The sequence below is a fragment of the Callospermophilus lateralis genome, unplaced genomic scaffold (genome assembly GCF_048772815.1).
Source record: "Callospermophilus lateralis isolate mCalLat2 unplaced genomic scaffold, mCalLat2.hap1 Scaffold_11241, whole genome shotgun sequence".
NCBI classification, from domain to species: Eukaryota; Metazoa; Chordata; class Mammalia; order Rodentia; family Sciuridae; genus Callospermophilus; species Callospermophilus lateralis.
In genome coordinates, this window is record NW_027511507.1 from 1696 (window position 1) to 16196 (window position 14501).

A 14501-nucleotide genomic window follows, 5' to 3' on the forward strand; every position below is an offset into this window, starting at 1 on the left:
AGGAAGAGGAGAAAGGGAGAGGATGGGAAAGAGAGGTGAAGGGAAGAAAGGGGAGAGGGTAGGGTCCTCTCCCGGTGGAGAGGTGCCCAAGCACTGGCAGACAGAATCAAGGGCAGCGCCAGGGGTGGTGAGGAGACCCCCAGGAGGGGCGACACGTCCCAAGCCAGAGCACCCCTGCCCGCTGCCCAGGTGGACCCAGCAGTCTGGTCAGCTCTATCCTGCAGAGGCAGGGGCCTCGGGTCCACTGGAACCCTCCAACGCCGCCGTCAGGACCGAGACTGGGAGGTTTCCGTCGGGCGCCTGGCCCGCCCCCGCCCCCGCCCGCTGCGCGTCCCGCAGGTGCGGCCGGGGCCTCCCGCCCGGGCTCGGCGCCTGACGCGCTCTTTCCACCGCCCGCGGCCGCGCTTCCTTCGAGCGCCCGGGGCGCGCTGCCGGCGGTTTCCAGCGGCGCGTTGTTCCGGGCCGAGACCCACGTGTCGGCGCTAATATCAGCAGTTTTGTGTGTTTTTCCTGTTTTCCACTGCTCGACGAGGTGCTGGGGCAGGGCGCAGCGAAACCTGCAAACCACTTCCCAGAGGACCCGCCAGAAGGCCCCGCACGCCAGGACCCCGCCCCGCGGAGCGGCAGGCCGGGACCCCAAGCCCCCGCTCCCCTGCCTCCCCCTCCCCGCTGGCCCAGCCCGCCCCTCTCCCCTGGGCTCCCACCGCCCTTTCCGCGCCCCCTCCCCTCCAGTCGGTGGGTCTCCCTACCCCGCCCCATCTGTCCTCCCCTCCCTCTGGTTCCCCTCCCCCACTTTATTCCCTCCCCCGCCGGCCCCCCTCCCCCACTCCTGCTCTCCGCGCCCCAGGCTCTCCCCGCCCACGTGGAAGTGGAGGAAGAGGGGGCGGGGGCCAGGGCAGGTCCCCTCCCTCCTACTGACCCAGGTCGGTTTCCTTTCCTGCCATCTCTGACTGAGCCACTATGGAGGCTTCGGCAGTTGGCGCCAGGCGCAGGCAGGCTCTCTGGGCATGCGGGTCCGGTGGGTGACCTGGTTGCTGACCTGGGCGGTGCTGCAGCTGGGCTGGAGGCCAGGATGGCTCCTAGGTAATGGGGCCCCGAGACGTGGGATCAGGGTGGGGGCTGGTTCAGAGGGACTGGCACCCTCGGCTGCTGTGGTGGGAAAGGGTGCTTTGGTGGGGCAGGTTGGGGGGGCTGCGTTTGGCAGGTGAGGCTTCTACTCTGGCCTCCAATTCTGCCCTCCTTGCTCTCTGGCAGGCACGACTCTTGTGCCATTAAGCTGGTCTTGGGTGTGGGATGCCAGCCAGCACCTTCTCTGTAGAACATGGTCAGTCTGGCCAGAGCCCCAGGCCTTGGCCACCAGGGCCCTGTGTGTTGAGTCTGCCAGGCCTGGGTGTGGATGGGGCAGCAGAGCACAGATGGTGTGGTGGTTCTCTAATGCATCAAGAGCATAACTGCCCTGTGTACTGGCCATGTGTCCTCCGGCCCCTCATGGGCCCAGGAGGTAGCCTCACTGGGTTCTCTGGACAGACTCCAGGACACTTGCCAGGAGGGGCTCTAGTGACCACCATGAGCTCTGGGGAGGCTGGAGTCCTGGGGTCCAGCATCCCTGGCACTGAGCCCCATACCGGGGAGCCCTTGGTCTTCCTGCCCACCGCGGAGGAAGCCCTCCCTGGGCTGCCCGTGCCTCACATTTCCATCCCTTTGAATGCCCAGGCCCAGGCCGGCATCTTGAGAAGGGGGCTCCCAGCTCCAGGACCAAGGTCAACCTCTGACCTTGCAGGACCCAGACAAGGACAGGTCCTGGGCCACCCTGACATTCCTCATGCCCAAAGGCCCCGCGCCCAGGCTTGGCTGTGGCTGGGTCCTCCGCAAGGGCCTGCCTCCACACTCAGAGCTGGCCTCTCTGAGAAGACCCGTGGCTTGCTCTCACCTGCAGATGGTGGCCGAGGGCCTGTGCCTAGAAGGAGGCCTTGCTGTGGGAGCCTGGCAGAGGGCTGTGCCGGTCTGAGGAGAGAGAACTGGGGGGTCCAGGGGGCTGTGAGTCACCCCACACCGAGAAAGGGGAGGCCACCTCTGCCTCCAGACTTGTGCCTGGGCAAGATTCCCGAAGGTGTGGTGCCTCAGTTTCCCCACCAGTACCCTCAGCACAGTGAACTTCATCAAGCCTTGGACTTCCATTGTCCCCAGCAGACTCACCTCGTTCGTCCTGGTCATTCTCATGGGTGGCCCCGCACCTTCTGCATGGGTCTTACTCATGTTCGTGGTACCCCATTCTCCTGGGGAGTAAGAGCAACCCGGACTTAGCCCTGAAGTGGGGAACTTAGGTGACGGCTCCTGCTTAGTGGTGACTTGTGACCAGAGGCCAGAGCCTCTCTGCTTCTCGCCCCTTCAGCTCCAGGACTTAGTGTCTGCCTGTCAGCCGTGAGACTCACCATCTGTGAAAAGTGCCCAGCCCAACCAGAGCACACTTTTGTGTCAGGGGATCTTGTTTGGTTCTGGTGGGGCTGGTGATGGAACCAGGGCTTCATCCACGCTGGGCCCGTGCTCCGCCATCAAGGTACCACACAGCCAGTGACATGTTTTAAAGTCAGATTTGTGGATTTTTTTCTACCTATGATTTTGGAAAATATCATAGGGAGAAGTTGAAGCACAGTACCGACCCCAGCCCCTGGCCTGCTGACCGCAGTGCTACTTTGTGTTGGTTGGCCAGGCTGCTGGGGCTGGCAAGACAGGAAGGCACCCTCTGGCGGTTCCAGGGGACCTCCCTCCGGCCTGTGGACTGGCCAGCCGCCTCTGGCATCTCGGGCTCCGGAAGCATCTCCTGAGCTCTGCATTCATTCTGTCTGAGTCTGTCCATGTTCTCTGCTCTGCAAGCTCCCCAGTGCTATGGGATGAGGGCCTGCCCTACTCCAGAATGACCTCCTCCTGGCCAGTTGTGTCAGCCACCCTGTTCTTAGTAAGATTGCCTTCTGTGGTGACCATAGCACAGGACCCCAGGCGTGAGTTTAGGGACAGACCACCCACAGCTCCCTGTCACTCAGGATACTGCCAGGGTGCCTCACTTCAGGTACCCAGCCAGGTCCTCTGGGGACCCCTCCACCCAGCACCCTCACCAGAAGCAGCCCAGGAGCACCCTGACTCATGCTGCTTTCCCCAGGGCCCATGTGGCTGCGCTGCTTTCCCCTGAATGGGGCTGCACAAGGGCTCCGCAAATGTCACGTCCCTGGGCCTCCAGCCGCATCTCTCTGTCTGTTGGCTCTTGTGTTCTCGGAGTCCAGGTACGGACAAGCATTGTACCAGAGAGCCCGGTGTGGGTCGCTGTCCATGCTGCCCAGGAGCATGGCGGCTGCCTTGAGGGATCCCGCCCTGGGCACGGGGTGAGGGCACTTCTTCCCCAGGGTGGATAAGCGCCTGTGGGGGTGCTGGGGACCCTTGACTCACTTGATAGTGCTCTCAGCACCCACGTGAGTCCTGCCTGAGTAAGGAGCGAGGTTTTGGCCTCCTTGGTGGGGCCTCCAAGCCCCACAGCCCTGTCGGTCCCCTCCAGATGCCTCTAGTATGTGACTGTGGCACCCTGGGGTGCTCGACACCCCCCTCCCCTGCCCTAGACCCCTTGCCCAGGCAGGTGGGCAGAGGGGCTGAACCAGGTGGTTTTCTCCGTGGGTCCCCGAGGACATTCCCAGCGAGCCTTGGGTACCCAGGGCCTAGCTGGAGGTCCATGAGTGGGGGGGAGTGATTCAGAGAAAGGCCAGAGGCCCCTCCATGCCACCAGGTTGCAGAGTGAAGGGCAGCTTCGACGGCAGCTTTTGCAGAGAGGCGACATTGAGATCCTGGATTACACGGGTAAATTTGGGAAGACAGTGCAGAAAAGCCGGGAGTCCTGGGGCACAGGGCCTTGACATCAGCCCCCAGCTGGTCGTTCAGACATTTTTAAAACACGCCTTGTGCTTCTACCCAGATAAGTCTGTGCGTGGACCCCAGGAGGACGTGTAGCCTTCCCTCTGCCCATCCCCAGGCAAGACAGCCCAGCATGAGAGGGACATCCAGAGGGCTGCCCAGGGCCTCAGCCCCCCCCCCCACTTCCTTCACCAGGGCCTGTCCCTGTGACCAGATGAATTCCATGATGTCCCAGCAAGGCCCAGCCTGTGCCAGCCATTCCAGGGGCTCTCTTGGGCCTTTATGTACAGGGTCACCTTCCTCCATTTGGTTGACCAAATGCCTGGCAAGGGTCCCCTCTGTGCTCCTGTGCCCTGGCCCAGCCATCCCGAGCTCCTGATCGTCACACCACAGCACTGCTTCAGCAGTCCCCTGGTCAAGCAGCCCAGAGCAGCAGCAGGACACCAGGGCCAGCCCTTCCCCAGGGGCACTGCCTCCCGGGCCTGGCCCACAGCGGAGGGTGGTGTCTGTGAGAGGACCCTCCCTGCCCTGCTGGCACCTCTCAGCAAGATTGGGACAGGCATCCCAGTGTGGTAGGCATGTGCTGGGCTGGTCAAGAGTTGGCAGCGACCACCCTGGCAAGATCTGGACAGAACCAGGCAGGTCACCAGACTGGGCCAGGGCAGAGACTCCAGGATAGGCCCAGGCAATCACCGTCCCCTGTGAGAGGCAGGACAGCAGACAGGCAGGTGTCTCAATTGTCACACATGTAGGCACAGCAGCAGGTGAGGGAAGGTGAGGAACAGTCCTGGAGTCCACCAGCACCACACCACTGAGTCTTACTGGGCAGACCAGAGCCAGCCTTGAGAGCAAGGGTGTCCCACAGGCCTGGGCCTTCCCGGCCAACAGGGGACAGGCCACAGGCGCCTGGTGGAGCTGCACAGGACAGGACAGGCTCCCGAGGATGAGGTCCGCTGGCCTGGCCCAGGGCTTTTCTGCATGAGAATCTGTTTGGAAGCTTTGGTGGTTGGTCCTGGGTGTGGCCATGGATTCGGGGAGCCGGGTAGGGTACCCCATGTTTCTGGACCCGGAAGAAGGCCACAGATGTGGCCACACTGGGTGGAATGAAGAGGGCCCCTGACCGGCAGCAGCACCAGCACTCCCAGATCTGGTGTCCCAGCAGGTAGAATTTACAGACTCTTAAGTCCAACTGCACAATGTTTATTTAAGGTTTTCTTTGAAGTTTCATGTGTTTCTTGATCCAAAGTAAGAAGAAGGTGCATGTGAATACCACCCAGCGCCTACGTGCCCAGCTGCTATGTGTGACTTGGACACGGGGTCACAGAGAAAAGGGCTCACCATGGCTGTGGCGTCACCCTGTTGAGAAGGAAGCCCCGCCTGGACAGGCCATCCCAGCTCTGGCCTGGCATTTTCAGTCCCCTTGACCTCCTCATCCCCTGGTCCTCCTGGCTTCACAGAGCCATGGACCTGACCACAGCCCACCAGGCCCAGGGCCGCCTGGGCTGCAGCCGCGACACTTCTCTGCAGGCCCTTGGAGACCCCCTAGCTCAATTCTTGAGTCATGCCCACCTCATGTTCAGTTGGCACCTTACTGGACCTCCAGGGCCCTCACCATCCATGGCTAGTGGGCAGCAAGGGGAGCAGTGGTGCAGCCAGCCTGCCCCTGGGGTGGGGAGGAGGCGCCCTACCCAGCAGGTCTCTGGAGAGGGCCTCCGGAACCTCACTGGCTGGCCACCACAGGCCCTTCAAACACCCGACTCCAGGCACCTGTCCACCCTGTGCCAGGTGGCCTCATGTTGGCTCGCCACCGACACCTGGCCCTCTTCCTCCTTGGCACCATCATCTTGAGCCCCTCATCTCAGAGACCATCCTGTCCCTGGAACCGAGGGACCGTGGCTCCGGCAGCCTCACTCTGCCGCTGTGCAGCGGGCACCTGGGATGAAGCTGGCATGTGAGCAGGACAGCAGCAGAGGATGCAAACTGAGAAAGTGTGGGAGGGTGTCCTCACGGCCTGGTCCCAGAGCTGACCGTGAGGCTGGGCAGCGCCCTGAGGTGTGTGCATGGAAGGTTCCCTCGCTGAGCGTGTGCTTAGCCTCATGGGGCCAGCACACACCAGAGTCGGGTCCGCAGCAGGTTTAGGCCTGTGCCTCACCTTCCCACTGTGGATGGGCGGTCACGGGCACCACCTCCTAGAGCGTGCCCACCTCTCAGAGGGTCTCCCCGGGTGTGCTGTGTGGAGTGTCCCCACAGGGCCCTGGCAGAGATATGCCCGTGAGCGTGGGGAGCCCAGCCCTGAGGCCTCCCCTTCCATTCATCTGGGCATAAGGGCCCAGCTGGTCTCTGGGGGCCCCTTGTTGTGATCTCCAGTCCCAGGGTCTTGCTGGGACATGTGGGCCCCCCCACTGCCCACTGCCCAGGGCAGCACTGTCCATGCCAGATGGTCTCTGGGCCAGGGCACAGATCAGAACCAAGCCTGCCAAGGAGCCCCTTTCCTCCAGGGCTGGGCCTCCATGAGACGTTCCTCCCCATCAGCTCAGCATCCCTGTGACCCTATCCAGGACCAGGCCAGGTCACCTGAGTCCCAGTGCCCATGAAAGCCCCAGCTTAGCCCTCTCTGGGGGACTGGCCACCTGGAGTCCAGGGAAGGAGGGCCAGGGTCTCTAGGGGAACCTGGTCAGAGCCAGAATATTGGACCCAAGCCCTAGTCTCAGGTCTCAGAAGAAAGTCAAAGGAAAGCCCTGTGTCGAGGTGAGCGTCTGGTCCCAAGGGCTCCAGGAGAGGCTGGGGGAAGGTGGGCAAGGGCACTGCCGAAGGACTCTAGCCAGGGAAGCCTGTGAGAGCCACTGCTGTCCCAGGACGTGTCCCGGGAGGGTCACATGGACTGCCCCAGGCCCTTTCCTCATGCCGCTTGTTTTCCGTCCATCTCAGAGCCCCCCAACAGGCCCTCAAGCCTCTTCAGCTGCTCCCCCACTCGGCTCACTGTGCAGGAAGGAGCGAACGCCACCTTCACCTGCAGCTTCTCCAACTGGTCGGAGCACCTGGTGCTGAACTGGTACCGCTTGAGCCCCAGCAAGCAGAACATCAAGCTGGCCTCTTTCCGCAGTGGCCTCAGTGAGCCCGGCAGGGACCCCCGCTTCCGAGTCACTCAGCTGCCCAGCAGGCTTGACTTCCACATGAGCGTCATCTCTGCCCAGCACAATGACAGTGGCCTCTACCTCTGCGGGGCCATCTCCCTGTCCTCCAGGGTGCAGATCCAGGAGACTACAGCTGCAGAGCTCAGGGTGACAGGTGAAGACCAGGCACGGCCAGGGTGGGCAGCACCTCCTGTCCAGGGACCCCCCGCCCCCGCTCAGTCAAGGGCCCCGTGTGCCTCTGAGGGGTGGCAGGTGCCCCCAGAGTGGGCTGTGCTTGGAAGCCCTCCCAAGGTCAGGCCAGGACAATGGTCTGTCTCCACGGATCTGAGGAGGGCAATGGTCCCCTGAAGGCCTGGGGGACACAATATGGTTGACCTTGACCCCTGTCCCTCTGGCCCTCCAGACAGGGTCCGAGAGTCCCCGACCCTGGAGCCCCTCCCAGCACATCCCCGCCCCTCGCCCAGACCAGCAGGCCAGCTTCCAGGCCTGGTTGTTGGTGTCACCAGCGTCCTGGTGGGTGTCCCAGTGCTGCTGCTGCTGGCCTGGGTCCTGGCCACCACCTGTTCCACAGCCTTGCCAGGTAAGGCCTGTCACAGCCCTGCCACTGTCCTGCAGAGCCGGGCCCCAGCTTCTGCCAGGCTCCTGCTCCTCTCTGCCCACACTACACCCTGACCGCAGTGGGGGCCTGTGGTCACCACAGTGCACACAGCCCACCCTCGCTGAGTCACCGATGACGGCCTCTCCCGGGCCGGAGGGAGGATCAGAGTCAAGGCTGCAGTCCCAGCCCTTCATCAGCCACCCCCAGTTGTCCTGCACGAGCCTCTTAGCGCCAGTGACGCGAGGCTGCCCTGCAGCCTGGACAGAGCCTCACGTCCCCTCCAGAGTGGCAGGTCCCTGGGCTTTCACTCCCTCCTCCTCGTGTTCAGGGTGTGCCGTGTGCCCCTCTGGGCAGCCAGGGCCCCACACAGCATCTCTGCCACCCGGAGGGCCACTGCAGCGGCTCTGTCACAGGGCACCAGTGGGAGGCAGAGGCAGGCCCGTCCCTGCAGCAGGCACACGCCAGGATTCTCCACCCAGCGGGGGGCTCCTAGTCACTGCCCAGGGAGGAAGCCCTGGCACCCTCCCCTGGACACCCCCACAGGGTCTGAGAAACCCCAGGTCGGGACCCCGACTAAGGCCCTCTGCTGGGCGGACAGCCTGCGTCTGCCCCTTGATTTAGAATGTGTTTCCCTGCAGAGACTGGAGGAGCCAGAAGTAAAGAGCCGCCCTTGGTGAGTCTCTGCCTCAGGGCTTGGCCAGGCAGAGGGGCTGGGTCTGTGGGCCTACAGGACCATTTCTCCCAGGTGCCCAGAGCCCCACCCTCACAGGTGTGCATGCCTGTGAGCTGTGGTGTGGGTGAGGCATTGCTCATCCTGTTGTGGACAGAAGAGAGCTAGAAACCACAGTTTGGAGTCCTGGGTTACAGGAGTGCCAAGGACAGTTGACAAGGGGGGACAGCCGTAAAGAGGGGCTGCCTCTCGGGTCACGCAGGGGCGATGGGGATGGCCTTGAGGCCCAGGTCTGGGTTGTGGGGTGCAGGCTCTCCCTCTCGGGGTCTGGGTTGTGGGGTGCAGGCTCCTCTCCTAGGTTGCCAACTTCTCCCTCCCTCCCTCTCTCTATTAAGGAGGAGGCCTCAGAAGTGCCGGTCTCCACCCTAGACTACGGGGAGCTGGACTTCCAGTGGCGAGAGAAAACCCCCACCCCTGAGCCCCCTGCCTCCTGCATACACACCGAATATGCCACCATTGTCTTCCCGTCGTCCCCAGGCCGCAGGGGCTCGGCAGACAGCCCCCAGAGTCCCCAGCCTTTGAGGCATGAGGATGGACACTGCTCTTGGCCCCTGTGACCACTGGCATCCTGCAAACCTCCTGCCAAGAACCCAGGGCCAGCTCCTCCCTGAGAAGAGGCAGAGCAGCAGGGGCCTCTCGGGGCCAAGCCACCTGGGTGGTGACCACCATGCGCCCCGTGCCAGCCTTGCCCAGGACCTAGGGATGGACGCCCATCTCCATGCTCTCCATGAGCTGGCAGTGGCAGACCCACCGTCTCCTGATGTGGAGTGCTGGACATGGCCATGGCTGCAGGCCTCGTGAGCTAGCTGGCCTGGGCCCAGCTCTTCCGAATCCTGCTGTTCCAGTCGCCGTGGCCCCCACAGCCTCCCAGGGAGCCCCAAGCCTAAAGCTGGGGCCTGGATGCAGAATGCTGAGGGGCAGGCTCTGGGAGGCACCTCACAGCAAGGATGTCCAGGCACACAGTGGACACAGCCCTAAGGCTGCCACGGAGGGGCAGTCCACGGATGGGCCCAGGGGCCACATGCTCGTGGGGCTTAAAGGAGTCTCAGCCAAGCCAGAAGAGAGCTCCTACAGCCAGCAGGGTGGGGCACAGGGCTCCCACCCATCGGACCCCCTGCAGGAGCCCCTCCCACCTCACACAGGTCCAAGCAGCACCTCGGACTGTCCTGCAGCTGGCTGAGGCAGTGAGAGAGAGGGCAGAGCCAGAGGCCGCCTGCCCAGGGAGCCCTGCAGCACCCTCCCTGCTCACCTGGAGGACTGGGTCCCGTGTCAGCCCGACCAGGCCCCTCCCAGCCATGGCCTCCAGGGCAGGAGGAGTGGGGCAGTGGCACGGGCACCCCGGGTCCCATTGGTCGTCTCCAGGAAGCCCAGGTCTCCTTGGCTCTCAGTCACAGCTGATTTCCAGCAGATCTTGGCCGCGCTCCCAACAAGGCTGGGCCAGGTGGTCGAGTATTCCCTGTGCTGGGTGCCCCACTCTGAGGCCATCCAGGACAGGGCAGCTAGGGCCTGGACTGGCCAGGGGCACCTGCAGTCAGGGCTTGGGTTCTCTTGTATTCTCATTAAATGATGACAGAAGCCTGGGGCATCCTGTCCTGCTCACAGAACTGCGGGAAGGGGGACAGGTCGGGGGCTGGGCTGAGGCTTGAGGTGGAGGCAGGTGCTGGCCCTCCCAAGGCCTGACTCGAGAAAGGGCCAAAAACACAGCAGCCTTCCTGACCCTCATCTCTGCTCAGCTCCCCAGCTGTGAAGACCTCCAACTGCAGCGGGGACCCACACACTCCTCACCCTCAGGCCCTTCCCAGGGTCCCCAGTGGGCAGAAGTGTCCCCTGGGCCTGTCAGTCCTTCTCAGGCCCCATGACCCCTTCCTGGGCATGTCCCCAGGGTTGGTTGCGGCAGAATAGGTGGACGACACCGGGCCATGAGAGAGGGGCCGGGGGCCCTTGGCAAGGATGCAGCTGTGCCTCCCGCAGGAGTGGAGAGAACCAGCCCAGGGAAGGCAGTGACAAGGGACCACACTGGGGTCCTGGCTCATGACAAGGGACCTGGCAGATGCCCCTCCCCACCCACTCCTGGCATGGGGCAGTGGACCTGGCACCACTCCGCCCTTGAAGCTCCTCCTGAGCCCACCGCCCTGGGTCCCATCTGCTTGAGGCCCATGGGGACCACGTCCAGGAAGGCAAGGAGGTCTGTGGCTCTGGAGACCTGGCAAGACGGAGTGTCCAGCAAGTGCCGGGCTCTGGGATGGGAGATTAGCCTCAGAAACTGCTCTGGCACGTTTGTGGACAGCTGACAGGAGAAGCTGGACACAGACATGACAGGGCAGCACTGTCCTCCAGCCCTGCAAGCAGCAGACACAGCAGTGAGTGGCTGGGCAAGATCTGGATGCGAGGAGTGGGGTCCTGCCTGGCAGGCTGGAAGACCCTCTCCCATGGGTCCCTGAGGAAACACCTCCAGGGTGTGGGCAACCTGGGGAATGAGAACTGCACCAGGGACCACAGCTGGCCCTGCCACCAAGAGACCACCCCAAGCTGGCCGGAGTGGCCTCCCCTGGGGCAGCCCATCACTGTGGTATGAGGAGCCCTGGCTCAGCAGGGGGCAGGAGAACAGTGGCCGTTCACTATCCCCCAAAGCAAGGAAGAGACATGCCAATTTGAGCATCGGAAATACCAAAATCAAAATCAAATTGATGAACACACTCTGTTTAAAAGAGCTTGGTGGGAGTCCAGGGTCAGATGTGGGCGCCGGAGAGGGAAAAGGAGAAGGGGAAAAACAGTCTCATGAAAACAGAAGGGAGGCAGGAGGGAGAGGAAGGGGCGGATGGGGGCTCTGCAAATGAGATGGTTCCAGCAGGTTCTGTGTGGACACGCCTCGTGGGGCCAGTTTGAAACAAAAGACCAAGGGAGGGAGGGGAGGCCAGGTAGCCTGCCCAGTACAGTTGGCAGCGGGCCACCTGTGGTGACAGCAGGCTCAGATAAGAACTGAGAGCAGTCATCAGCACTTCCCACCCGCCTTCCCTTCCCGTCAAGGGCCACCAGAGCTGTATTCTCATTGTTTCCATGCCGCGCTCTGCCCCAGGGCAGGTGTCACGGCCCTGGCTGAGCTGTGCCCTCCCGCCCATGCTTGTCCTCTGGGTCTTCCCTGTGCACCCGCCGAGGCTGAGGAGCTGGTCTCAGGGCTCCTCATCCAGCCCTGGGTTCTTGGGAGCAAGGTGGGGCTGACCCCAGAGCAACAGAGATTGCCCCAGGCTCCTGGACCCTGCTCCTGGTGCCCTGCACCTGCCTCTCCTGTGCCCTAGTCCCAAAGTCCCACCTTGAGGCCCTTCATGAAGGACACTGTCTCAGTCCCTCTCTCCTGGGAGTCTGAGGTCCTGCCCTTTAGGGTCCAGGGGACAACCAAGTCTCCAGGCAGGAGAACCTGCAGAGACTGAAGGCACTCCCTCAGGCAGCAGGAGACCGAGCTGGTGACCTGGAACTTCCAAGGCACTTGGGGGTTCGCAGGATGTTGGGGGCCAGTGGGTGAGCCCTGGGGATCTCAGCTGTGGGGAGCCACTCTGAATGACCGCTGCCTTCCAGTTCTGAAGCAGGAGACTCTGACCAGTCACTCCATTTTGTGGTGACTTGGACATGGTCCCGGCTCAGGAAATGAAAGGTGTGTCTTCAGATGTAAGTATCCCCTGGGTGAATCACGCTCCCTGTCCCGCATAACCTGCCCCTTCTGGCCTTTTTTGGATAGAACTTTCTAAGAACAGGGTCCCCCCAATAAAAGCCCACTTCCAAACGTGCTTGCTCTCTCGCCAGCCTCTCGTGACTTTCTCTTGCTCTCCCGTTTGCGGGGCTGAGGCCGAGAGTGGAGAAGCCGCCTGAAGCTTGTTTTAAGGTAAAGTGTGTCTGTGTTTTATTTGGTGTCCCTGGAAATTCACACGAGCGACCTTAAGTCCAACTGCCCACGCGGGTCAGGGGCAGCACTTAGCGCCAGGGGCAGTTGAGGCCCCGCGGCCCCCTGGTTGTGAACAGTGGTTCAGGCCTGCACCCGCTGACCCAGTCGGCTGCCCACTCACTGGTGGGGAATCCTGTGCCGTCACTCTCACAACACCCAGCCCAGAGGCAAGGCTGGAAGGGCTGCAGCCCAGGCACGGTGTGTCATCATCACCACCATATGTCACACAGCAGGGTCACTTCTGATTCTTAGGCTTTACTGCAATCTAATTTCAAAAACCAGTGGTTGCCTAGTAGAATATCCTTCAGACAAAGAAAGAACGCGGTTCCCAGGTGCTTAGCAGTGCCACTCCCCGAAGTCAGGTGGCAGGGGTGACCCCACGTCCACCACCCTGCATGGGGTGGACTCCGTCTCAGGAAGGAGGGAAATCAAGAGCTACAGCACGGAGGAGGCTTGAAGGGACCAGTGCCCAGCAGTAAGGCAGTCCCAGGGAACCTGGTCCAAGCTCCTGGGCCCTCTCTGCCTCCTCCCTCCTCCCTCCTCCCTCCTCAGAGGCCCTGGGCGACTAGGGAGAGCAACCCCCTGCACCAGGAGGCTGCCTGCTTCCTCAAAGCCTGCTGACCACACACCTGGGCACCATGTCCAGGAACCCGAGGGCCAAGCCAGTGAGTGGGCCCAGCTCTGACCAGGGTGCACAGGGCGGGTGTCCTGAGCTGGTCACATTTGCCCAAGTCTGTATCCCGCAGATTGTATGAGTATGGACGCTTTTCTTCTCTATCTTACTAGTAGAGTTTTTGTTATACTCTTAAATTGATGAATTTCACTTCTAAAAATAGTTTGAGGTTTGCAGGAAAAGTGGGCAGGAGCTGTAGTCCCTGGGCTGCCCCTCACCTGCAGCAACCCCCCCTCTAGGGCTGACAGCATGCTCCAGTGTGGCTTGCCCATGGTCCTTGACAGATGCACAGCCCAGTGTCCTGAGCATCCTCTGGACCCAGCTTGCTATCCAGACCATACCCCACGGTGACCACAGTACCTTTGTCATGTGTCACCGCAGCCTTGCAGGTGGCTTTCTTCCCTTGACACGTGCATTTAAATTCCCTCCATGTCTTTGCTGGTGCCTTCTCTTCAGGGCTGCATGGTGCTCTGTGGCCTGAGGGCCGCGGCCCGTGCTCCACCCACCAACCAGGGGGCCTGGGCAGCTGCCCAGCTCACAGCAGGCAGGTGCAGGGGCTTGGGTAAACAGGAGGAGCACAATCGTTGGTCTTGAGGCCAGTGTGTTTGGATGTTAACAAGCACCCCACGGCCTCCCAGAGCCCCGCTCTGCGCTCCGGGTGGCTCTGGGTTCGGCCATGGGGGCTGTGGTGTCTCCTTGCTGCGCTGACTTCAGGTTCCTGGTGGCAGGAAGGGGGCCTGCCAGCTGCCCGCAGCCTGTCCTCTTTGGAAATGTCTGTGAGCATCTTTTTTCCCCATTTTTAAATCAGTTGTCTGTTTTCTTCACTGAGCTTTTAGGTTCTCTGGAGTTACGTGTGTTTTCTTCCTTTTCTCATGAGCCTTAAGGGCCCGCCGTCCAGCCCCAGCTGTGGGCCCCTTCCTGCGGTGCACACTTCTCCGTCCTCCCTTCCTTTCCTCCATAGCTCTCGAGGTCAGTGACCCCAGGCTCTCTTCTCTCCAACATGTGCATGCTGAGGCTACACATTTCCCCAGCTTGGCTTCATCCCACAGTTGGCTCTATGTTCACATAACTAATTTAAATATCGTTTCTAGTTTCCACAGTGGCTTCTTTTTTTCCCCTCATTTTTTATCAGAGCATCTCCGTCACAGACGATGGTGGGATTTGTTGTTCCTATCCACACATGCACACAATACAACATTCAATTTGGCCAGTATCACCACCCTTGGTTCCTTTCCTCTGCTGATCTCCTTATGATTTTTAGGAGAGCAACCCCACCTTTGTTTTCTTTTTTATCCTTTCTAGCTTCCACATATGAGAGAAAATATATGACCCTTGACCTTCTGAGTTTCACTTATTTTGCTTAATGTGATGGTCTCTAGTTCCATTGATATTCTTGAAAATGCCATAATTTCATTTTTATTTATGGCTGAATAAAACTCCATTGTGTATCTACACCTCATTTTCTCTATCATTCGTGTACGGACAGACACTTCGGCTGGTTTCATTGTTTGGCTGTTGTGAATTGTGCAGCT

The 14501-nt window shown here is 61.4% G+C and overlaps 1 protein-coding gene across 1 annotated transcript; it reads left to right on the forward strand.

Annotated features, from left to right (window-relative positions):
• The first annotated feature begins 395 nt into the window (after positions 1 to 395).
• Positions 396 to 9977, forward strand: Pdcd1 (programmed cell death 1). The gene is made up of 5 exons (XM_077108025.1): positions 396 to 1083; positions 6826 to 7185; positions 7435 to 7611; positions 8268 to 8302; positions 8695 to 9977. Exons 1-5 carry the CDS (start codon positions 1008 to 1010, stop codon positions 8914 to 8916), a joined length of 870 nt encoding a protein of 289 aa, XP_076964140.1. The 5' UTR covers positions 396 to 1007; the 3' UTR covers positions 8917 to 9977.
• The last annotated feature ends 4524 nt before the right edge of the window (positions 9978 to 14501 follow it).